Raw genomic sequence first — 25,153 nt, 5'->3', positions numbered from 1 at the left:
AGCCACACCTTCCTTATCTACAGATGAAGGCTTTGTCCGTGGCTCCTCAGATTCTCGATGGTGACGAAGTACTCTTCTGTTTTTCATCTGAGGCCTCAGCACTGATTGATTCTTAGAGGAGCTGCTCAGTTGGAAAATGTGTGCCTTTGGAAGGCTAGGGGAAGGCAAGGACAGACATTTGTTATTTTGCCTTTCTAGCCATATTCCAAAGAGATGTGGGGTTGGGGAGTGGGCAGTAGCCACTGACTCTGTGCTCTCTCCTTCCTGCTCAGAAGCAGCTTAAATGGCTTCTCAGTTTTCTTGCATCCACTATTCTGAAAGGAGGAAGAAATGCTTAAATCAAATGAAGATTCTGGGATGTCTAAAATTCCTGTCAGGCTTTAGGGGAAGAAGCAGGTACAACTCTTCTCTTGCCTCCTGAATTCACCAGTTGAGGAACAGACAGAGGAGGTAAAAATAAAGGTTTTATTATTGACAGAAGCTGGACTGAAGGAATACTCAGGTGCATGGTCTCAGTGGGGTTTCTGAGACTCCATTTCCAAATGAGACAAATTTACCCACCCAGTTACCAGCCCAGCTGGACTGCTGCTGGCCTCTGTAACACAGATGCAGAGTCCACCCAACACATGGCAGGAGCAGGTCCAAAGTGCACCCTCTGTGGGCAGGCAGGTTCGAAAGAGAAAGCCTGTGTGGCCCAGCAGTCAGGTAAGCTGGGGAGAGAGGTCAGGGTGCCACTCTAGGAAGCGCATCTTTCCATGAAACTGGGAGGCCTGGTGAATGGGGTTCCTCCCATGCCCCCTTCCATGTCTCATAAACTATGAGTTTTCCCTTCCTTTATCAAGATGCTCGTCCTTCAGGAACATGCTGCTGATAAAATCACAGCTTGCATTTGCTTAGTCCTGCCCTGGCTGTGCGCTTCACGTGTGCCGCCTTCAGTTGTCAGAAAGTGGCTTTTTTCATCCATTACGTTTCTGACTCCATGCAAAGTTTGTCAGCAAAGGTGCTCTGAAGTGCCAGTCACAGTGGTGTTTTTTGGTTATGTTCACATCTGGTCCCTTTTGCCTTCTCCAGCACCCGTTCTACTTCAAACCTTCCTAAGACCACCAATCAAATTCATGTAAATCCAACGTCCACAGGGGCCTGCTATACCACAGGTTTTCGTTTGCCTCAGGTGCTCATCTGGGTTCCAGAAATTTGGCCAAAGTGTTGGTCACTGAACTTTTATGATCGATGTTCATGTGAGTAAAATTATAGTGAGAACGTTCCCTCTTCCAGCTCCACTTTCACACATGCTCCAGCCACTCTGGGTGAGCATTTTAGTAAATACATTGATTATCAGGCTTTCAGATAAGCTGTTGAAAGTTTACTAATTTTATTCAGCTGTAGTATAACCTTCTTCAGCCACAGGGGAATCTTTGTGTTTTGTTTCTTTAACCTCTTGAGGTCTTTGTGGGGGCCACACAGTTTAAACATGACACAGAAACTTGGATAAAGTCCAAAGGAACTTAGCAAAAATGATTAAAGGCATGGAAAATGGGCACTACAAAGAAGAAAACGCATTGAGACTGATTATTTGAAAGAAGAATCTGGTGGGGAACAGGTCTTCTTTAGCGTTGTAAAGTAATGAAAAGTTGCTTTGGTAGGAAGTACGGCATATTTGAGTCGGTGCTGAATCTATGGAAGACTATTACTTTGTAAAAAGCACAGAGTCGGCCGGGCGCGGTGGCTCAACCTGTATTCCCAGCACTTTGGGAGGCCGAGGCGGGCGGATCACGAGGTCAGGAAATCGAGAGCATCCCGGCCAACATGGTGAAACCCCGTCTCTACTAAAAATATAAAAATTAGTTGGGCGTGGTGGCGGGCACCTGTAGTCCCAGCTTACGGGAAGCTGAGGCAGGGGAATGGCGTGAACCTGGGAGTTGGAGGTTACAGCCGAGATTGCACCACTGCGCTCCAGCCTGGCGACAGAATGAGACTCCGTCTCAAACAAAAAAAAGTACAACCCCCGACCTCTTCAGAAATAAGGCGATTCTATGAAGAACGGCTTGTGTGCTCAGTTATCATAGAATCATAGTGCCAAAAGAAACCTTAGAAAACGTGTTTGTCTTTTAAGTATAATTAACATACAACAAAATGTGCAGATCTTAAGTGTTCAGCTTAATGAGTTTACGATGTTGCACACAGCCTAAACCCGACAGAGAACATGCTGTCTCTGCAGTAAGTTAGTAAATTCTCTCACACCCTTTTTTTTTTTTTTTTTTTTGAGACAGAGTGATGCTCTGTCACCCAGGCTGGAGTGCAGTGGTGCGATCTTCGCTCACTGCATCTCTGCCTCTCAGGTTCAAGTGATTCTCCTGCCTCAGTCTCCCAAGTAGCTGGGATTACAGGCATGCGCCACCACACTTGGCTAATTTTTTTGTACTTTTAGTAGAGATGGGGTTTGACCATGTTGGCCAGGCTGGTCTCAAACTCCTGACCTCAAGTGATCCACCTGCCTCAGCCTCCGAAAGTGCTGGGATTACAGGCATGAGCCACAGTGTCTGGCCTCTCCTATCCTTTTCTAACTATTTCCTTACCTCCTCCAGCAGCCACTTTGGTGAGACCATGTTAAAGATGGGGAAAAAGAAGCCCCAGATACTGAGTTGCCTGCCTTGGTCACAAGTGAGCCGGTCTGAGAAAACCGTGAAGCCCAGGTTTCCTGATCGCTATGTGGGAGCGCAGAGTGGCTTTCCTGTTGCCCCTTCCATTTCCATTTCTGTGGGAGCCTTACTATTCTCACCTGGTCAGAGCTTGAGTGCCTTAAAGTCCTGCATTTCTTCCCAGGCTTTGATTATAACAGTACTAATTCACAGAACCAGAGTCATCTTCGTCATCTGAACTAGTGCCTTTTATTCCCAGAGAGACTCTAACTCACCTTGTTCCTGACTGGAAAAGAATATGAGAGAACTTTCCATGGAGACGGAACATTGTCTCTCAGGTTTGGGTTGTGTACGATCATCAGAAATTCATCAAGCCAAACACTTTTGGGTATATCTTTGGCTACCTCAGTATTCTCTAACTTTCGGGTTCTTGGCAGCAAGAAATCATCTTTCCCTGTGTTGTGTTTAGAGGCCATTAGAATGACCTTTTTGCAAAACTGTGCTGTGGTAGATATAATGTGAGCTTATTCCTCAGCTGTGTCCAGAAGATGCCTGCACATGTCCAGTTTCTCTGGTTTAACATGATCTGAAAGCTTTGCAATAGAGATGATATGAACTGAAATGATGGTAGCACATTATATACCTGTGTAAATACATGAGAAAAAGATATCATGGTGGTTAATTTAATCAATGGCATTTTTCACTTCTCAAGACCTTTGACCACATTCGTGCACCAGCACAGTACTTGTCATTAGGTGGACATTGCAGCCTTTTTAGGTAAATGTTCACCAGCAGGCACCTTGACTCACTCTCTCCACAAAGCAAGGTTATCAATCCAGGGACTTTGGCCAGAATTCAATGTCAAGAATTATATCCTTCATGTTGTCTTATTCTGACACGTTTTTATGGGCCTCCATCCATTTTCTTACTCTCTGCTGTGGTGAAATGCCTTCGGTGCTGGAAGCTGTGCCCATGACCCATGCTGGTAGAAGGTGAGGCTTATCTGTACCTAGCCATATGGTCTCCTGAGCGCTGGCCTTGGGTAAGTGAAAGGTGCTTCGTACATTTGGAGAGGAATTGTTGCATTCTGCCCATATTGGGACATGCCAGCATCTTAAGATTTTTCATTATTCACTGTGAATCAAGTGAGCACCTGTAGTTAGAATTGACTGAGTGCGGTGGCTCGTGCCTGTGATTCCAGCACTTTGGGAGGCTGAGGCAGGAGGATCATTTGAAGCCAGAAGTTTGAGACCACTCTGGCTTACAAAGTGAGACCCCATCTCCAGACCCCATCTCTTAAAAAAAAAATAGAACTGCATGTGGCATGGCAACATGCGTGTAGTCCTAGCTACTCAGGAGGCTGAGGTAGGAGGATTGTTTGAGCCCAGGAGTTGGAGGCTACAGTGAGCTATGACCCTGCCACTGCAGTCCAGCCTGGGCAACAGAGTGAAACCCTATGTTAAATAATAATAATAATGATAGGCCAGGTGCGGTGACTCATGCCTGTAATCCCAGCTCTTTGGGAGGCTGAGGCGGGTGGATTAACTGAGGTCGGGAGTTTGAGACCAGCCTGGCCAACATGGAAAAACCCCGTCTCTACTAAAAATACAAAATTAGCCGGGCGTGGTGGCGGCGCCTGTAATCCCAGCTACTCGGGAGGCTGATTCAAGAGAATCACTTGAACCTGGGAGGTGGAAGTTGCAGTGAGCTGAGATCACACCACTGCCCTCCAGCCTGGGAAACAGAGCTTGACTCCATCTAAAAAAAAATAAAATAAAATAAAATAAATAATAATGATTAGAGGGGTTTTTCATTGTGTTTGAATAAAAGACATGTTAGCAGGTGAAAAAATGGAGTACTATTGGATATAGGTTTGAGTAGATAAGTTCTCTTGAGGCCTGTGAGTCAGGTTCTAGGAATTCTCTTTCAGTTCAGCCTTTGATGGAATAACTGGCAGTGGTCAGATGAAGCAGGCGGGGGTCTGATCTGCTTCCTTAAAAGGTTGGCTCAGTTAAATTTGTACTGAAAGTGGGTTGGGAAAAATACTGTATCAAAAGTGCCTCTGTATTCCTTAATAACAGCTTTTGATGGGCTGTGAAAAGAACATCCAGATTACTATTCAGTAAAATGGTTTGTGTTCTTTTGAGGAGTTTGAGCCTGTAACTTTCGTTGGGTTCATGGTTCTGCCTCAGTCCAAGTCTTTTCTTCTAGGTAATCCCAGAATTGGATCTTTAACTTGTGTGTACTGCTCCTTCCTTTCTGAGTTAGGAATTGTCTCTAATTTGGAGATTGTTCATATGGTGATACTTGAAAACACCTAATCGAGGGCAGGAATTGTTTGTATTTTGGTGAGAGGTTTTACTGTTTTGAGTCTTAGAGGTCCCCCCACAACAAAGTTAATTCTAAAACAAGATTTTAGTGCTTTCACTTACCTTAGATTGAAGCTAGTCTGTTGATTCAAACACACGAGTAAGTTTTTATCCTGTAAATTTTCACTGCTGCACAGAGCCAAACCAAGAATTGAAATGAACAGTCTTTGCTTGTGAGTCCGTCTGAACCTCTGTCTCCTAAACGTTGTCTACGTCTGCAAGATTGCCTCACCTCCACAGCAAGAATGATAAGCATGGTTTACCATTTATTTTGTGTTGTTCCCAGGCATGTTGGTGTTTGCAGTCACATGGAATACCCCTGCCGCTTCCAGAACGCTTTTGCCACCACCCAGCAGATCATTCCTCATCGTGTCTTTGCCCCTGTGTGCCTCACGGGTGCCTGCCAAGAGACCCTTCTGCAGCTGATCCCACCTTGCCTCTCAGCAGCACATTCTGTTCTGGGAACACACCCGTTCTCTCGGCTGGATGTTCTCATCGTCCCTGCCAACTTTCCAAGTCTGGGGATGGCCAGGTATGTTGTTCCGTTGTGGCACTTGGGGTACGTACATTTTGGAAATTCTTTGACTATGTCTTGCTTTCCTTGAGCTCTGTCAGAGCTGTCATTTGATTAGAATGGAAGGGCTGTGGTTGCTCATGCTTGGACATCTCATTGCTGCCTTGAGGAACAATTTTAATGCAGACTCCCTCATGCATGAGCCTTTGAGTGTCGTGGGCTCAGTTCAGACTGTGTTGAAAAGAAAAGGCTCACATTGTTGCTGGGACTGAGAATGCAGAGTGCCCCTGAGTGGTGAGTGTTGGGTCATGGCTGATCAGTGGCTGTTAGCTTGGATGATGACAGCGTAATGCTAATGAGCCCAAGGTTATAGCATCGGGCTCTGGGCACAGTAACATGACTTGGTCCCAAGGCCTCAGGCTGCTCACCTAATCCTGACCAGCTGTCTCGTCCATTCTCACCACTGGGCACAAGGGCACCGACTTGAGAGCCCCTGTGTCAAATAGACTGTGGATGGATCAGTGTAAATCCATCCCTACTGCCAGAAAAACAGCTCAAAGCAGATGACTTACTGTGGGGGGCAGAGAAGGAGTCACGTGCTACTGTTTTTTAATGTAATAAATGCACTTTTGCTATTGTGTCTTGGTTTGGCTCCCTGTATTTATGTAAGCTAAAATCTGTTCATTAATGCCATTGTTCAGTCATTAATGGGTGTCTGTGTTCCAGTGAGAAAAGATGGAGAATGTGCTTGGTTATATTTCCATTTGAAAATCTTAATCATTAACAGTGAATATGCTTGACTGAGGATGGGAAAAATAAGCTCATCAAAACATGTGACTTCAATTTTTTCCCTATTAGTCAAGGAAATTCCTGCTGCCAGTTAATTCCCATGCTTTTGAGCAGCTGTCATTTGTGGTGTTTTCCCTGAAAACTGCACACATTCTCAGTAAAATCATGAGCAGAAAAGAACTGACCAGAACATTTGCTTTTGATCTTTACTACGTACATGTACTTTCAAAAGACTGGCTGGCTCGCCTTAATCCTTGAGGAGGTCTGAGAAAGTCATTTAGACTGATTTTTATCCTCTATTTATGAAGATAATGGGAATGCAGAAACTAGGATAATTATATATATTTGGTTATGTGCATCATATAATTGTCTTGGGTGTCTATATATAGAATTTGTCTTAACGGCGGTGGGGGGGCTTCTTTTGTCCCTTTGAAGAGTCTGCTGGACTTAATTTAAGTAGGAAAGAGTTGTGCATTACATGTTTCTTACTTGTACACGGCTTTGAGGGGCCCTATTTGCTTGGGAGTTTTTAGCGCTTTATGAGAACTGCAGTTTTTTAAGGCATGTTTGCTGGCAGTTCCGAGTTCTGGCCTGAGGGAACCAAAGGCAGAGTATTGTTCGTGCACAGGATTCTGTCTTCTACAGCTCCTTCCTGACATCAGTCTGCCAAAGCCAGAATGAGCTGACCTGCAGGCCATTCTATAGAGCTTCTCTTTTCAACTTTGCATGCCCAAGCAGGTAGGCTGTGTGTTTGCTGCTTTTTGCAATATTTAAAGTGATTTAAACATGCTTAACTCTGTATTTTTAAAGTAGTAAGTGTAAGTACCGTAAGGCCAAATGGTCCTGGGCACAAATGTTGAAAAATATGGTGGTGATAATAACTGAGCAGCAACAAGACGCTTTTATGCTTAAAAGCAGGAGAACCGCACATTCAGAATTTGTGGTGGGTTGTCAAATATCGTTCCCTTCCTTTTAGACTGTGGAGGTGAAGTCTGCCCGGGTCTGGATGTTTTTCTGGGCTCGTTACCGTTCCCTGGACGAGAGCTGTGGAAGGAGGACTGTGGTATCTTCCACTGCCAGTCGGGGTGGGGAAGGGGAGCGCTCTGTTTTTCCAAACTCTGACTTCAGCTGGTTCCACTTGCTTGGCTTGACTCTGTCGGGATCCCAACACCTTGGGCCACATGCGGCTGAGTGGGGTTTGTGACTCAGCTGGCTACTGGGGCCCTGCTGCTTTATTTACGGTCGAGGCTTTGCTTGAGGTTTTATAAAGCAAAACTAGAACAAAAACGATGGTTTTGTAAGTCAGCTTCGTACCCTAAACAGGAATAGAGAAACTTCAAGGCTAGGAGGAGTCGCCCAAAAAGACCTCCACACTGAAACTTACCATTGTCCTCGTAGATATAATACGCCAAGAGATCAACGGGCTTCTTGGTAAATTAAATGGCTCCTTCCCGAGTCCATATTTTATAAACATGTAGGCAAGATGATAAATTCCATACCTCTGGACTTCTTTAGTGATCGGGTCTTAACTCTAGTGAACGGCTGGTTTTATGCCATTCCTGTGTATTTTCTTTTTTGGCAAATGATGTTAAACGTTCCCTCCTGAACTAAAATGGGAACATTGTTATTGGTCGTGTCAAGGAGTTTCTGAGCATTTTGGATGATATTCATGATGAGTTCACTATTTTAAATATTGTGTGTCATGGTTTTCATGAATAAGCTGAAAGGTCTCCTCTTTGATTCTGTTTTTGAGCTCGATTCTGGTATTTCAGTGAAGTGGGGAAGAAACACATTTATAAAACTTGAATGTATGATGATGACAAATCAGTTTATAAGAAGGTAAATAATACACAAGTAATATTTTAGAATTTTGAATGCTTTTCAAACATGGCAGTAACTAGAACATTTATCAGTACTGCTCTTCATGATTTTTGTCACCTTTTAATATAACAGGAGCCATTACTAACTGGCCCCTCCCTGCCCCAGTCCTTTTCCGCATCACTGTTCAGGGGAGAGGGGCGTTCCTTCTCTGCTGAGAAAAATCGCCGGTTTGCCTTTCAGATGCTCTCCTCAGCGGGTGTGCCTGGCCTTTCAGTTTTTGTTCCATTGCGTTTTTGCCTTCCATGAACACGGAATCTGCCATATCAATGGAACCGTAAAGTGTACGTTCCTTGACTTGACTACTGTGATGTCTGTATGAAGATATGCATGCGTTTAAAATGCATCTCTGAAGTACACACAGCTCTCTTCCCGTTGGTTTAATTAATATTCTACCATTTTCATTGTCCTCGTGTGTTCTCAGAGTCTCTGCTGGGGATTGACTGGCAAGTGTGATATCTTAATTTTGAGAAATACATGAAAGGAGCTCATCATCACACTTACACTCTCTGTTATAACAGCAGTAATGTTAATGGAATCATATTCTAGAACCAGGCTTATGACAGTTGCTTAAAATGAACACCTTAATCTTACCTGTATGTGTGTGTAATAAATGCTTTGCTTCACATTTGTCTTTCAGCAGTTCACAATTACATGTCATGGGCATAATTAGGTTGGCAGAACTACCTTGCTGACATCCAAATATGTTCTTTTCTTTCCTTGTATTTGAATTTCAAGAATCTCTTGCAGCTTATTTCAGAGTGGTTTTCCGTGAAGAACCCTGAAGTTACAAGCCCTGTGTTCTGTAGTTCTGCTTCACGGCTCAGCTGTTCACGTGCATCTTCACCCTTCATCCCACGGGGAAAATTGAGGGGAAAAAATGACTATCGTGTGGCTGATGACAGGTGACAGATTCTTTGACCTTTTCCCCACTCGTTCTTGTTCTTGTCCTCACCAGATAGTCTTGATCATTTGGTTCTTATTTATTTATTCTTACAATAAATATTTATCAAGTGTATACTGTGTGCCAGATAGTACTTACGATGCAGAGCCTACAAGGGTGAACGAGATTGAGGAGGTCTCTGTCCTTATGAAATGGACATTCTAGTCAGGAGAAAATTAGTGTGCGTGAAACAAGTAATTAAGACGTATGCTATGAAGAAAATAAAATCAAGTAAGTGTCACAGTGGGAGAATCAATAGCATTGTTAGGGTGAGAGGGAAAAGCTTCCTTAAAGAGTGACATTCAGGCTAAGACTGAAGAATATAAAGGACTCAGCTTTGTGACCATCTGGTGGAAAAGCTCTCAGTCCACAGGCCTCAAGGTGGGAACCACTCTCGTGGGTTGGAGGAGTAGAGTGAAGGCCAGGATGGTGGCAGGTCAGTGAGGTCTTAGAACGGCTTTCCTTAGCCCCGTCCTTAGTCAGCTTGGGTGCCAGGAGCAAGTGAGCCACTAAGAAATGGCAAGATTGAGTCAGGTCCATCATTCTAGGCAGACAGGGGTTATGGGAAGAGACCAAATCTTTTTTTTTTTTTTTCTTGGGACCGCAGATACCCATGCCATCTCCCGACTGGCTGGTGAGAACCCGGCTGGCGTAGCAGCTGCCGTTCTTGAGCGGAACGCCCCACGGCCCAAGCTGTCAGGACACCTGGCGTCCAGACTGGCAACGTCCCTTTGTAGAGAAGGGAGGAGTCCTGGATACCACGTTTTCTTCCCCCGCAGCTGCTGATTGATTCTCCGCAAGGTTTTTGGACGTCATTGGTCACAGAGAGGGAAGCTGTGGCTGTATATTTGCTCATCCTAGTTTTAAAGGTTTTTTGAATGAAAATAGGATTGACAATTAAAGACCGTAGAGAAAATTATCAATTATTAAAATCTTCACAATGTGCTTCACTCTAAGGAAAAACTATAAAGCTCCCTCTTACCCAGGCTTATTCTTAAAAGATTTGATTGTGCAATCAAGACTTCTGAATGCTTCTGCTAGCTCCTGACTATTGCACAATTTTCTTAAGTACCTCAATTTGCAAATAAACGGTAGGCAGGTACATGCCCAAGAATGAATGTAACCAGCTTTTTCCTCCACTCCCGCCTCCCGGGTTAGACAGGGTGTTGTCCTGTTTATTCTTATCTCCCCGCCAATGTGTAATAGAATAAGCAAAACAGAACGTGCTGGCACCAAGGGCCTGTTGTTTTCAGCTCTCTAATTGTGCTCCTTTCTGCTGGGGAAGGAAGCAGTCGTCAATTTCTGTCATTATCTTAAGTAGCAAGGTTGCACAGCTTTGAGGATTTTTCTTGGCTTGTTCTTTGTTGGCTTTACTTGAATTTTTGATCCTTCAAACCGAAACCACCATACTTTTAAACAATCCTTCTTTAGATTTCAGGGGATGTGACCCCGATTTCAAGGCAAGGTGCAGCCATAGTGATTTTTTGCCTCAGGAATCAGACTGTGAGCCTTAAATTAGTTCACCACGGCTGCCAGCTTCTCGACTTTCTCTGATGTGCTGCATAGTTTTGTTTTGTGCGTGGGTTTTGTTACTTGTTATTGTTGTCGTTTCTTTCTCAGATTTTAATAAATTCTCAATTTTCTTTCTGCATGGATTGTTTTTTAAAAAGATGTTGAATGGGCATTTCTTTCCTGTTTTGCAGTATAACTCTTCTCTGCTTTTTTGAACAGGTGGGTGTGAATGATAGAAAGCAGCTCATACCATCCTTTTTTCTGCAAAATTGTAATCCCTTGTTTACTGGCAGCCCTGCCGTTGCTGTAGAGATGAACAGACAGAATGAGCTGTGAACTGCGAGGCACGTGCAAGGCGATCTGTGCCCATGTGTGCCTCCCTTTTGTTGCTTTCTTTGTGTTCACTTTCTCCGTTTTCTCTTTTATTTCAATTTTCCTTCTTGAGAAAATTATTGGACTTTATTTGCATCCTATGTTATAGGTGGGGCCTTTCCCGTTCGAATGTGTTCTGGTTCTTTCATGTTTGTGTTCCTGAAATAGTAACTGGTGTTCATGAAGCGATGTTCTTCTGGGACTCTTGGCTGGGATGATTTTGTTCGTCTTGACAATACCCGTTTGTACTGAGCAGGGTAGGCAGTGAGAATGTGTGCGTGTGTCCGTTTTTTACAGAGCGGGTGTGAGAGGGTATATAATGTCCCGAAGTCACTTAGAAGCAGGAAGTCAGGGAGACAAGTAAAATGGCCTCATCTTGTGATGACCCAGAGTCTGGTGGTCCAGCCTTAGGCAAGGCTGACCTGTAACTGTGTGTAAGGCAGCGAGTGCGTGGTTTGGGGTCTCCACACAGAAACCTTGCTGTGCCTGTGAGTGAAGATGCCGTTGAAGGTCAGCATTCACTGTGGGCTGGCTTTGAGGCAGCCATAGAATCTGGATACCAGGCAAATTCCTGATCACGTGAGTTTTTGGGGGGCCAGGCTCTCTCTCTTCTGTTGGAGCAACAGGCAGAGTGAACTCGCAGCTTTTGGGTTAACTAGAATCTTCTTTTTGCCATGAAACAGCTGTGTTGCTTGTCAGATCGAGAAGTAGCATCTTATCATCATTATGCCGTGATTCTTCGCCCTCTGAAAGATTATGCTTAAGTGTTTGGTTTTCTTTGAACTGTTCTCCCCACACAAAGACTGCCAGTCTTGCCTTCAGAGAACACTGCTGGGGCCATCCTTCAAGAGCAATTGTCAGGCCTTTGAAAGGGCTTCCTGAAGCAGTCATTCCTCTACCTGCCTTCGTAATCTCTCTATTGATGTCATCCTAGGTTCCTAATGTCTTCCAGCCCTTGAGCCTGAGACGGCCAGTCGGCACCACCTTGCCATTTTTTCCATTACAAAGAAAAGGCTTTTTCCCCGCCTTCCCACTTATTTCTCTACTGAAGCATCATTACTGAGTAGAACATACACTCCCTGGGTGAAAAAGAACAATGGAGTTCAGTGCACAAAGTTGCCTAACTTGGGATATTCCCAGTCTTGCCAGCTCTTTCTCCTTAGACCAGTACCCAGACTGAGCAAATACTACCAGCTTCTGTACTGCTGATGCATGCATGTGGGCATGGAGCTGTGTAAGTCGTTCTGTTTAGGGTAGATTTCTTTTAGGGAAAACACCAATTCTGGAAAGTCCCCAGGCGAGGACAATGTGTGAACAGCTCTGCCGGAGGGAATATTGCCAAGATGCAGCCGGAGCCCACCTCTGCACCATAGAGGCCTGTTTGCATAAAGTGGGTGAGAAATTGCCTTGTTTCTACATTTCACCCCCAATAAGTAATTGGAAGAGTGTCTCAGCCACCTTTTCTTTTTTCTTTTTTCTTTCTTTTTTGAGACAGAGTCTCACTCTGTTGCCCAAGCTGGAGTGCAGGGGTATGATCTCGGCTCACTGCAACCTCTGCCTCCCAGGTTTAGGCAGTTCTCCTGCTTCAGCCTCCTGAGTAGCAGGGACTACAGACACACGCCGCTTCACCTGGCCAATTTTTTGTATTTTAGTAGAGACAGTGTTTCACCATGTTGCCCAGGCTGGTCGCGAACTCCTGAGCTCAGGCAGTCCACCCGCCTCGGCCTCCCCAAGTGCTGGGATTACAGGCGTGCGCCCAACACTTTTCTTTAAGAGAAGTGTTAACTTGATTATATTAAAAGGCCACAGATGTGAGGGGGATGTGCCCTTCAAAAATGGATTACTTTTTTTAAAAAAATTGAGTACTAAGTGGGAGTTGAGGTACATTGCACAAATCTGCCCTGATTTAACCCCAGAGTGGAGCTCAGAGTAGAACATGTTATATTGCATGGTGAACTAACCATGCTATTTATAGAGGTGACTCCTCGGAAAGTCTAGACATTGTTCCCAGAAGACGGAATGCCAAATCTGCAGTCATTGAACAAACCAGATCTGCTCCCACCTTCCCAACTAGCTTGCTGAGAATAACCACCTCCCTGTTTCTCACCATAAAATGGAAGTCTTGGAACTTCATTCTAAGAAAGTGTGGATGATAGTTGGGTTCCCCAGCCAAGACTTGGGGTAGGTAAGGCGGAGGGGTGCTCCTGTGAGCCTGGTACTACGCTACCCACCCTTGGTCTGTGCTCCTTGGAGCCCACCTTGCTAAGTTGTTGGAAACCGTGGTTGGCAGGTCCTAGTTTTTGAGTAGGTCTCCTCTAAGAGGACATCCTGAGGACCTCAGGATGGTGCTTTTCTTTGGGGATGAGCCAGCTGCAGTTTTGCCTTTTTCCGTAGATGTGCAGTCCTAGAACCTCCTGTTGGAAGCTGGCAGTTGGAAAGGGTTGGATGGACAAAGCCAAGAACTCACTCGATAGACACGTATCAACGGACAGGTCTGGTGAATGCTAATGATGCTGTGGCCGCGAGGAAGCATAGACCTTTAGCCTGAATCTACACTGGGAGTTTCTAAAGTTGATTTCAAGGAAGACTAGTTTTGTGGAATGTTAATAATGTGGGAAAAGGAACTGTAGGTTAATTAGTTTAGGAAATAAATGGATTAAACAAACTTAAAAGAGATTCTTTACTGGAGGGCTTCTAAGAAAGCCTTTAATATTCTTATGATGCTGATTTAATGTCCTGGTATATCTGTGCATCTTGAAGACAGAGACAGGATAGGCAGTATCCCCCAACTGTTGTGCCGAGGGACCCCTTTTACAGTGAGCGTTTCGTGGAACCACTGTGGTTTCAAAAAAACCCACCTCCTCAAAACACACTTTGGGAAATGATTCTCTTCAGAAATATCTGGGAGTCCCTGATACAGCTGGAGAAGGAATTCGCCTTTTGTTCTGTCGGTGTGAGTGAGGACCTGACCTGCACTTTCGTTCCGTCGGTGTGAGTGAGGACCTGACCTGCACGCGTCAGGCCCTGGGCAAGGGCTTTGCTTTCCAGCAGTGAGGAAGCACAGGTCCTGCCCTCTCGGGACTCACAGTTTGGTGCCGGAGGCCCCCATGCTTTTCTGTTTATAGACTCTTTTTGAGCAATTACCCAATTCATATATCTTTGTTTATTTATTTATAAGTTGTATGCATTTAGTACAATGTTAATATATTAGGTACACTACAAAACACATACACAAAGTAGAAAATGTGAAAGGATGAGAAAAAAAAATTATGAAAGGTGAATTCTATCACTTTCCCCTTCATCCCAAAGAATTAGCACGTGCCCTGGGATCCCTTCAGCCGCCTGGGCCCTACCCTGGAGACTCTGGCTCAGTGAACTGAGCTGCAGTCTTGGTATCTGGAAGGCTAACAGGTCCTCCCAGCTGATTCTGCTGCAGGTGCTGGAGAGCAGTGTGTGGTGCGTGGGGACTGTGTGGACAGGTATCACCCGGACAGCTTGCACTGACTCCAGACCTTGCCGTCGTGTCACAAGCGAGAAGGTCAGAAGGAGGCTGGAGCGTGCTGGCGAGCGGGTGAGACAGCTCCCTGGTGACGCTTCCTGCCTGTTTGTTGCTCAGGAGGAGGCTGTGCTTCCTGGGAACTGCATCCAGTCACAGGCGGGGACTTTGGGCAAGTCACTGGGCCTCCCTGGCCTAATTTTCTTCTCTGGAAAAGTAAGGGGTGATTTAGAAAAACCTGCAGACGTCTTAGGGCCCTACGTTTGATTTAACGGGGTTTTTTTTTTTTTTTTTTTTTTTTTGAGACGGAGTCTCACTCTGTCACCCAGGCTGTAGTGCAGTGGCACGGTCTCGGATCATTGCATACTCTACCTCCCGGGTTCAGGCGATTCTCCTGCCTCAGCCTCCTGAGTAGATGAGATTACAGGCGCCGCCACCACACCCGGCTAATTTTTGTATTTTTAGTAGAGACGGGGTTTCACCATGTTGGCCAGGCTGGTCTTGAACTTCTCACCTCAAGCGATCCACCTGCCTCAGCCTCCCAAAGTGCTGGGATTACAGGCATGAGCCTCTGCACCTGGCCTTTAATCAGGTTTTTTATTTGAACAGGGTTGGGAGTGATTCAGTTTCCTTCAGCAATTTAAATTACATGTATATTTTCTTTTTGATGTAAGAGCTAGTTAGATCATGAGGCTTGGATTTTCTTGGACTCAGCGGGCACCTAGGCAGTAGTAGGTGTTTAAATTTTAGGCCCCCAAACAAAAGTTTCGAAGGGGGCCTCTTTTACCCTTGTTAATTGCAAAATAAACAGATCTCAAGGGCAGGGGCCCCTTTTCATGATAACTGCCTCTGCTTTGTGCACCGTCAGTGAAAAGCATCATTTCAAATACTCCGTCAGGAGTGGGCTCCGTCCCTGAGGCTCCTTCCTTCAGCCCAGCAATTTACCACTCAGACCTTCCTTTGACCCCTCAGAGTCAGCGCCTAACCTGCCCCCCAATCCGTCATCAGACCTTCCTTTGACCCCTCAGAGTCAGCGCCTAACCTGCCCCCCAACCCGTCATCAGACCCTCCTTTGACCCCTCAGAGTCAGCGCCTAACCTGCCCCCCAATCCGTCATCAGACCTTCCTTTGACCCCTCAGAGTCAGCGCCTAACCTGCCCCCCAACCCGTCATCAGACCCCTCCTTTGACCCCTCAGAGTCAGCGCCTAACCTGCCCCCCAACCCGTCACATGTCTTTAGCTTCCAGATGTCTCCATTTGCAAGCTAAGAAGTTGCACATACATATGTTTGAACAGTTGTCAGGCTTGTCTGCTGCTCAAACTGTGCTTTAGTTTAAAACAACAACAGAGAACTCAGAGGGGGGTGGATGAAGACGGTTCAGATGTGCCTGCAGGTGGTGGTGTTCTGACCTTGACAGTCAGTTTTAAATGAGTTGTCAAGTACCAGTGTGTGCTTCTGGGCACCCCCACCTGGAAGATATTATGTCCCCTAGGCTTTCTGTGCCCCAGCAGGCAGGCATGAGGTCCTTGGATTTTGTTTTCATTGATGGAAGGTTAATGCATGCATGGCAGAACTTTACTGAGAGGGCCCCAGCTACAAACCCTGTTTTCATTTAATTCTGATTTCTCTTCTCCCTTGGCCTTTCCCTCCCTCCTCCCAGACCTCTTCCCTCTGGACTCTCTCCACTCCCCATCAGCCCTCCCTTCTCTACCACAGCTGCCCCCCACCACCAACAATGGTTTCTTTGGCTTCAAACCATTTCTCCTGGCTTTGATATCTCCTTGCAGAGCTGTAAGCAATCAGGAGATTATGGGTCCCAGAGCTCAGCAGGGTGCACTGCCTGATAGGGCGCTCGGCCCCAGTCTCCAGGCCACTGCACGAAGTTGCACCCAGAAAGCCTGTCCAGGCCCCTGTGCCTGTCCCGGTAACCACTGGGGTGCAGCCCTCAGAGGCAGCATCTCCTCAGCTTAAGTGTTGTCTGGGGAGAACTTCTTAGGATTATTCTAACCTTTCCAGTGGTCCAGGTTCATCTGTCTGAATTTTACCTGTTTAAACTTGGAGCGTCTCCCATGCCCTCAAAGGCCGCATATGCTTGTGCTGGAAGTTAGGGTAAGGAGAATAAATGGACAGATGAAAGGAACCTGTTGGATTCATCCTCCTGCCTACCAACACTTTGATAGTTTCAAGTTATTTGATGGTACAGTTGATGGTCCTTTATCCAGGGAACACTTCTTCTTTAGCTTCCTTGTCCAAGGCTCCTGCATGTTCAAGGAGACCTGCACTATGTTTCCAAAGGCAGAGATGAGGGAAAGGGTGCTCGTTCTCAGGACCACGTGCACATCTTCTCGCTCTGTAATACTTCCTTAAACTTGGGAAGAAGTAGGCCCAGAACTAGATCTTACTTCTCTGATGGATAATACCACCAGCAATGTGCTCCACTGTTCGGTGGGCTCCTGGGGACGTATGAAGGAGAGGGTCCCTGCCTGGCCCCTTAGATATCTTGCTGAGATCTCACTTAGAGTCTAAGAGGAAGACCAGTGCTTGCCAACCTGTCCTTCCCAGAATCCGGAAGTCTTCCCAAGGCCATAGACGTGCATCACACTGTCTCTGTCCAAGGGACTCAGACCACTTTCTCTTTATATCCCCTGCCTGAGGGGCACCGCTGTAAGGGAATCTTACTACTTACCTTTGGCACAAGTCCTACCCTGGGATTTCCCAGTTAGAATGCTGAGTAGAGGAGGCTGAGAAATGTGTGGTATGAGAGTGACTGGACCATGTTTCCTGCCACTGGGAGGAGCCTGCTGTCAGAGAATGTAGGAGAAGCAGAATAAGGGAGAGAAATGGCATTCACTCTGTGCCCCTGCCCTTCCTATGGATCTCTCAGCCTTCAGATAAGGACTTTCTTTGGTCAAAGCTGGTTGAGTTTCTGTTGTTTACACCCACAGCCCTGAATAATTTACAAAGGGACACTTCCCTTTTGCTTTTTACAAGCAAAAGCATCAGTTAGACCTTAGGACTGGGAAGGAGAGTCAGTGGTGTGGACCTAAAAGAAGCTGAAGCACCAAATATAATTTAAAGCGTTTTTGAGCCAAAGTGAGGATGGCTGCCTGGACAGCTCAGACCCAAGGAACCTTGGATATGAGCTCCCTTCTGCCTTTGTTACAAGCAGGTTTTTGGAGGCAAAAAAGGGGACAAGGAGTGGGCTGTACAAAGTGGTTTGTTAGGAGTTCTCGTGGGTTTTAGCAATCACGTTGATTAGTGATTGGCTGTACGTTGTTAAGCTATAGGGGTGGGTTGTAGAGTCTGCTGTGGCGTCGTTAGGTGGATTTATAGCTGTTATAACTCACCTTCTTCAGATTAAAGATCTTGGTTGCTTTGAGTAAACCAGACAGTGTCTGGACTGATGAAGGTCCACCTCTGGCCTTCAGATTCTTTAATGGTGATACCACCTGACTTTATAGCGTTCGGGGTGTCCTCAGATAATGTCTCCTCTCACAAACGAGCTCCAGGTCCTTCCGCAGCCCTGCTCTCACAGGCTCCCTGCAACTTCCTTCCAGACTAGCCTTTCCTCCCCTCACCAGCCTGTGCTAACACCTGGAATCCTTGCTCCTCAGAGAGGCCTCTCTGCTCTGCCCCTACCGTGGTTTTCCACCCACCAGCAAGGGCAAGCTGTGCTTTCTGCTTCCCTGAGGAGTTTCTTCTGCAGGGTGATGAGTCCCAGCAGGTGCTGACAGTGGATCAGGGCCTGGGCTTCTATAGCTCTTGGCCTCTGAAGCACAGGGCAGGTGGATCCTAATGGTGAGTTGTTTGCTTGAGCTGAGCTGCAGAAATGGGTTGGAGCACGAGCACGGGCAAGCCCCAACCAAGAACATTTCATATTCTGCTCCCCACGGGATGGAATGTGAGATTGATGCTCAAGGGACCTCTACCCTGGCTGTGTCCAAGCTCTTGACCGCCACAAGAAGGAATTCAAGGACAAGTTGGAAGATAAAGTACACACTCAAGAAAAGGGAGTTTGGTGTACTCAAGAGAGAGTAGTCCTGTGCAAGGGAGGTTGGGGTTTCTGTAACCAAGGGGTGGAATATCCAGCTGAGCAGCGGGGTCATTGAAATTATGTAGCAAGGTAGTCTGTTGGTAAATCTTTCAAACTTGCAGTTTAATCCTGAATTGTTAGTATGAGAACAACAGGTGTGGTTTATTACCACAGAAACCCCTCCAGCTGGTTCCTGCTCTGGCCCTGTTGGGGACTCATATGGTGGCTTAATAATGAGCACAAATCCTGCAAAATATTGCCATACTCAGGAAAGTTCTGAGTTGCTTCTTCATTTGTGGCAGTGCCACCTTTTAGACGGCCTCCTTTCACTCTGGAGAAGGTCTGGTTTCCTGGGCTTCGGATGTACCCCGGGTATGTAATTTTCGGTTTTAGAAATCTGGGCCTTGGATGGAGAGACCTGATACCCACAGAGGGAGGTTAGGACGTGGACGGCATTCTTCTCTGAGTCCTCTTTAGTGGGACTGCATACAAGGATGCCATCCACATACTGGAGAACGACTCCCCATTTCTAGCTCTGGCTCCCTTTATTCTTGTGCCGAGGCATTTCTGAACAAGTGAGGGCCATCCCTGAAGCCCTGAGGCAGCGCTGTCCAGGTGTGCTGCTGGGTAATATTAGTTCCAGGATTAGTCCTCTCCAGAGCAAACAAATACTGAGTCAGAACGCAAAGGGATACGAAGAAAGCGTCCTTCAGATATAATACCGTGAACCGGTTGGTCTCCTGGTGTTCGGGTGAGTATGGCATAAGGATTTGGCTCTGTTGGACATAAGGGAATTACAGCCTCGTTAATGGCTCTCGAATCTTGAACTAGACGATATTCTCTGTTTGGTTTTTGGATAGGGAGGACCAGGAGTATTACAAGGAGACTGACATGGAATCAGGAAGCCATGTTTTAAAAACTTGTCAATTAGAGGTTGGAGTCCTTGCCTGGCTTTTGGTTTGAGAGGATATTGATGCTTGTGTGGGAAATTATTTTTGCCTTTTAAAGAGGTGATCACTGGCTGAGCATAAATTGCTTTGCCAGGGATTTCTTGGTCCCGTATTTGTGGGTCTGAGACCTTATTTTGGGAGGGATCTCCTGTCATTCTGAGGCTGGCTTAAGAAACAATACTGCCAAACAGGAGGCCCCCCGGGGCCTGGTAAATGTGAAGTGGCCTCAGGGGTGGCTGGGAAGTCCCATCCCAGTGAAAGAGTAGAATACTCTGGCATAACTAGAAATTCATGAGTCACCATATAGTTTCCTAGCCCACAGTTCAGAGGCACTGTAAAGTGTTTTGATTTTTGGGGTGCCATTGACACCCATGACAGTGCGGCTTTTGGAAGATAAGGGCCCAGAGTGGCCATTCAGGACAGAGTAACTTGCCTCTGTGTCAATTAAGACATTGATATTCTTAGTTGCCATGTCAAGAGTCACCTGAGGCTCCTCAGTTGTGATGACCAGGCCTTTTATGGGAGCTGCTGAGAACCTCGGTCCCCTTCAGGCCTCAGTTATGGCCATTATGGATTGGGTATCCTCCTTCTCCTTTGGAGCTGAGGGCAATCCCTTTTCCAATGATTCCCCTGCTTGCAGTGAGGACAGCGTCTGGGTGGGCTCCCCTGGCTGCAACAGGTCTTCTTCCAATGTCCTGGCTTCCCACACTTGAAGCAGCAGCCATTGCCTGCAGGGTTTGCTGTTGGGCCTTTTTGGTCCATGGGTGAAGCACCTCTCTGGGTGACCCTGAGGTTGCAGGGTGCTGCTTATAGTAACTGCTATCATTTGGGCCTGCTCTCTATCCCATTGTTTGCCGCACTGGGTCCTTTCAGCCTTCTCAGCCCTGTCCCTATTACTGAATACCTGGAGAGCCACGTCAAGCTTTGATTTAATAGGTATTTGGAGTCTCAAAGCCAATTTCTGTAACTTTCTCCTGAGGTTGGGTGCTGACTGGCTTGTCAAGTGTGTCCCTAGTTAAATTTGGCATCAGTACTGAGGTCAGTGTTGGTATATTAAGGCCTCCACAAGGTGACCCTGGAACAAAGCTTGGTTTTCATCCTTTCCTTGAGTTACTTCCCTTATTTTATCATAGTTCACAGGCTTAGAATACATTTTTTATTCCTTCCACTAACCAAGTTGCCATACAATTTCTTTTTCTTGGGTTAGCCTGGCCTTGTTGATAGTTCCAGCTGGGGTCATTGTTAGGCACAGGCGTGGCTCCCACAATGTATACTTCAGGGTCCCCAGCTAACGAGTTGTCAGCATAAGCCTTGGCCTCCACCCAGATACACTGCTTTTCCTCCAGGGTGCAACATGTGGACAAGGTAATATGAGTAACTCCCCAAGTTAACTCAGGTGAGAGTGAGAGAGCCTGAAACTCCTCCATGAATTTAGTTGGGTCCTCTAAAAATTGGCCCAACCTTTGGCTACATCATGCTAGATCAAACACTGAAAAAGGTACCTGCACCTGGATGGTCTCAGCATCCCCACTGGCCACCTCCCTAAGTGGGCATAACTTAGAATGGTTGGGAAGGTAGGAAATGCCACTGTAGGTGACCCTGGCAGGGCTCTGTTCCTTCAGTAGGGAGGGCATCTAGGTTGGTAAGGAGATGGGCTAACGAGAGACTGAGGGCTGCAGATGGTGGAGCTAGGAGAAGACTGGGGAGTTGGAGGTGGAATTGGGTGGGAGGGAGGAGTGGGGAGTGCTAGACCTGGGTCTGGGTTAGGAGGTGGGGGAAGGCTATGAGAGGTATATTCCCAAAAAGCGTATCATCTAGGATATCTGGTTCCCATTTCGTTCTCCTAAAGGGATGTGAGTCTAACAAAGGCAGCAGTTCCTGCAACGGCCAAGGTTCTAACAGGGCCACGAAGGCCTGTGCACAGGGTATTTCAGTTCAATTCTCCTGACATTTATAAAAAAGATCTAATTGCAAGATGGTATTAAAATTCAGGGTCATGTTCTCTCACCATTGTACCCCATTCTTTTTCCTTTTTTTAAAAAAAAAAAAAGACAAAAAAAGACAGGGTCTCACTTTTTTACCCAAGGCTGAAGTGCAGTGGCACAATCACGGCTCCCTGCAGCCTCATCCTCCCAGGCTGAGGTGATCCTCCTACCCCAGCCCCCTGAGTAAGCTGGGACTATAGGTGTGCACCACCATGCCTGGCTAATTTTTTGTGTGTTTTTTGTAGAGATGGGGTTTCGCCATGTTGTCCGGGCTGGTCTCGAACTCCTGGACTCAAGCAGTCCGTGCGCCTTGGCCTCCCACAGTGCTAGGATTACAGGCGTGAACCACCACACCTGGCCCTTGTACCCTGCTTTCTAAAAGAGAGTTACCCGAGGCCTTGACTTGTCTTTGGCATGAAATGAAAGGAAGAAGAGGAGGAAGGTTAACATAGTCCCTCATGGAGGGACTGGTCCCAGTATTTATGAAATGCTGCGTGCACGAGTGTGGTGGTTACAGTTGGCCAGATCCATGGCCATGCCAGAAGAGACAAGCATCCTTGTTCCCTTGGCTGGCTGCTGTGGTGTCCAAGTATCCTTGCCCAGGCATCCTTGGCCCCTGGGGCTTTGAAAATGAGAAGGCTTTTGAGGTCTAGTAGGACGAGTTATGGCATAATTTGAAAGCAGCAAGCATGCCAATATCCATCTGAATATTTATCAAGTAAAACTTGGGAATAGAGGTGATTTAGCATGGCCAGTAAACACGGACCTTGAAGGGAGCCCTTAAGAACTTTAGGCCTAGATTTGGCATTCCGGAGGGCGGTATCTAGGAGGCCTGTCTTGCTGGGTCCAGAGAGGTCTCTCAGCTTTCGTGTGAAGTACGAGGAGGCGTGAGAAGAGAAAATCGCAGGAGCTGAGTTTAAAGAAAATGGGAAAGAGAAAACAGTTCCCTGCCAGGGTCAGTGTTTGGCACAGCCGGTCCCTTGGGAGAACAGAAGCCTCTTCCCGGGCAAAAGTCATCATGCTCCTTGGAAGCCATCCAGCCACTGCACAGTACAAGGTATAGGATTTTACCCTACCCCTACCATGGTGCCTCAGACCTGCCACCTCTGCTTGTCACCCAAGATGATGGATTGAGAGCACTACTTGGAGTCAGTGCTCTATCCCCAGCTCTGCCGTTCACTGCTGTGCCCAGTTACTCCCTGGTAAGCTGCCATAGGCCACTCATCTCCAGAACTCTTGTGGATAAGATTATGTGCAGATGCCAGTACATCGTAGGTCCTCAGTGGATAACAGTTCTTTGCTTCAGTAGGCTTAGGAGAATTTGGTAGTTTTATGGGTCAACAAACACATCAGTTTTGTGGCTTATTAGTGTGAATCACAAATTCTACAGTTCCTATCAACCCAGAGTGTCTAAAATAATAGCTCTGGGGAGAAGATAAAAATAGGTGTGGTGACTTAGCACGGTCGTGTGACGACATGAAGGTTTGTCACAGGGTTGTTGAGCCACATTCCTTACACTGTGCACACGGGGGTTTCCCCGTTGCGAAAGGAGTGTTTAGAGCAGCACCGACATTTTTGTTAGGTTTTCCTTCCAGGCTGTAGCTTGAACTTTGAATGTACATACTCACTTTTCTTCCCCCCAAAAAGAACGGTAAAGAAGGCAGTAAAGGTAAAGAAGCCAGACATTATTTGATTCAGCTCAAAATGTATTTTTTAGTTCCTTTTCCACATTTAATAACAATTAAAGGCCGGGCGCAGTGGCTCACGCCTGTAATCTCAGCACTTTGGGAGGCCAAGTCGGGCAGATCACGCGGTCAGGAGATCGAGAGCATCCTGGCTGACACAGTGAAACCCCATCTGTACTAAAAATACAAAAAATCAGCCGGGCGTGGTGGCAGACGCCTGTAGTCCCAGCCACTCGGGAGGCTGAGGCAGGAGAATGGCGGGAACCCGGGAGGCGGAGCTTGCAGTGAACCGAGATCACATCACTGCCCTCCAGCCTGGGGGACAGAGCAAGACTCTTCCGTCTCAAGAAACAAAAACAAACCAACAACAACAACAAAAACAAATAAGAAGAAATCTTGTACCTGATCTTCAGGGATTTAGGATCCCACCTGGATTAAACTAGTCTATCCAAGCCCTATCTGCCTGGCTTCCAGCCCTCCTGGAGTTCTGGTCCCACTAGTTAGACAAAGCTCTCTGTCCTTGACCTCTTTTCCCATCACTTTTGGATCAGAGATTGAGCCTGTCAGCTCCTGAAACAGCTGTCTCTGGTCTGTTCTCAGTATTATCGGAGCCATTATCTGACCTGTGTCTGAAAGGACCGCGTGATGGAAACTTCTGAAAGAACCCCCCGTCACCCCACCCGCGTCTTCCCAATGGAGCTTTGGAAGCCCAGAGTCTGAAGGTTAAGACCAAGTGTGTGGCCAGCAGCTGCGGGGAGCCAGGGCAACTCCTGCCCGCCACTCTTCCTCCGAATGCCCAGCCCCTCCGCCTGGCTTCACAGGCCAGCCCTCCCGGGGGCAGACGCAGCATTTTGTAAATAGTACCTGTGTGTCTTGGTTGAGATAATCTTGTAGCCCAGAATGGAATGTCTCGAGACACTTTGCAAAAGGGATTTTATTATTTATTTTTAGGGACGGGATCTCCCTCTGTCACCCAGGCTGGAGTGCAATGGCCCGATGTGGGCTCACTGCAGCTTTCACCGCCAAGGCTCAGTCGGTCCTCCTCAGCCTCCTGAGGCGCTGGGACTATAGGCATGTGCCACCATGCCTGGCTAATTTTTCCATTTTTTAAAATAGTGACAGGGCCTGACGGTGTTGCCTAGGCTAGTCTTAATCTCTGAGGCTCAAGCAGTCCTCCCTCCTTGGCCTTCTGAAGTGCTGGGATTACAGGAATGAGCCACTGTGCCCAGCCCAAAAGGGATTTTAATTTTGCAAAAGGACCAATCTTAAAAGAGCTTTGAATAATGTTTCTTTAGTGCAATTCTTTTTTTTTTTTTTTTTTTTTTGAGATGGAGTCTTGCTTTGTCGCCCAGGCTAGAGCACGGTGCCGCAATCTTGGCTCACTGCACCCTCTGTCTCCCAGGTTCATTGATTCTCCTGCCTCAGCCTCCTGAGTAGCTGGGATTACAGGTGCCCACCACCACGCCCAGCTGATTTTTGTATTTCTAGTAGAGACGGAGTTTCGCCATGTTGGCCAAGTTGGTCTCAAACTCCTGACTTCAGGTGATCTGCCTGCCTTGGCCTCCCAAAGTGCTGGGATTACAGGTGTGAGCCACCATGCCTGACCAGTGCAATTCTTTTATGTTTTTGTTCCCCACCTCGGTCCCATCTTCCGTTCCTTAGGTACCGTACTTTATGAGCTTTTTGTATAACCCCATGTTCCTTCATGCAGATGCAGGACAATTAGATGATACAGATTATTACTCTTCCTCCCTTTTCTTAAAAGGAGATAGAACACACACCCTATTTTACACTGTGCTTTTGTCAATTATCATTATCTCCTAGATGTAATATTAGGCCTTAAAGAGTTTCTCATTCTTTTTTATTTAGCTGCATAGTATTCTATTCTATGGATGTTCTCAGTTATACTTTTCCAAAATATGGATCTTTGACTTTTTCCAAAATGTTACTGTTGTAAACAGTGCAGCGTTGAGCACCTGGTGTATTT

General features: G+C 46.6%; 1 protein-coding gene across 3 annotated transcripts in view; it reads left to right on the top strand.

Moving 5' to 3' along the window:
• C15H9orf3 (chromosome 15 C9orf3 homolog) overlaps window positions 1-25,153 on the top strand; it is a 365,530-nt gene that overhangs the window by 66,856 nt on the left and 273,521 nt on the right. For all 3 annotated transcript variants that reach the window (XM_025359585.1, XM_025359584.1, XM_025359586.1), the window contains exon 5: window positions 5,295-5,540. In XM_025359585.1, coding sequence (XP_025215370.1) covers window positions 5,295-5,540 — 246 coding nt within the window. The remainder of the gene's footprint in view (window positions 1-5,294; window positions 5,541-25,153) is intronic.

Source organism: Theropithecus gelada, chromosome 15 (assembly GCF_003255815.1).
Source record: "Theropithecus gelada isolate Dixy chromosome 15, Tgel_1.0, whole genome shotgun sequence".
NCBI classification, from domain to species: domain Eukaryota; kingdom Metazoa; phylum Chordata; class Mammalia; order Primates; family Cercopithecidae; genus Theropithecus; species Theropithecus gelada.
Note: the sequence above shows the minus strand (reverse complement) of the source record. Positions and strands in the feature narration are given on the sequence as shown.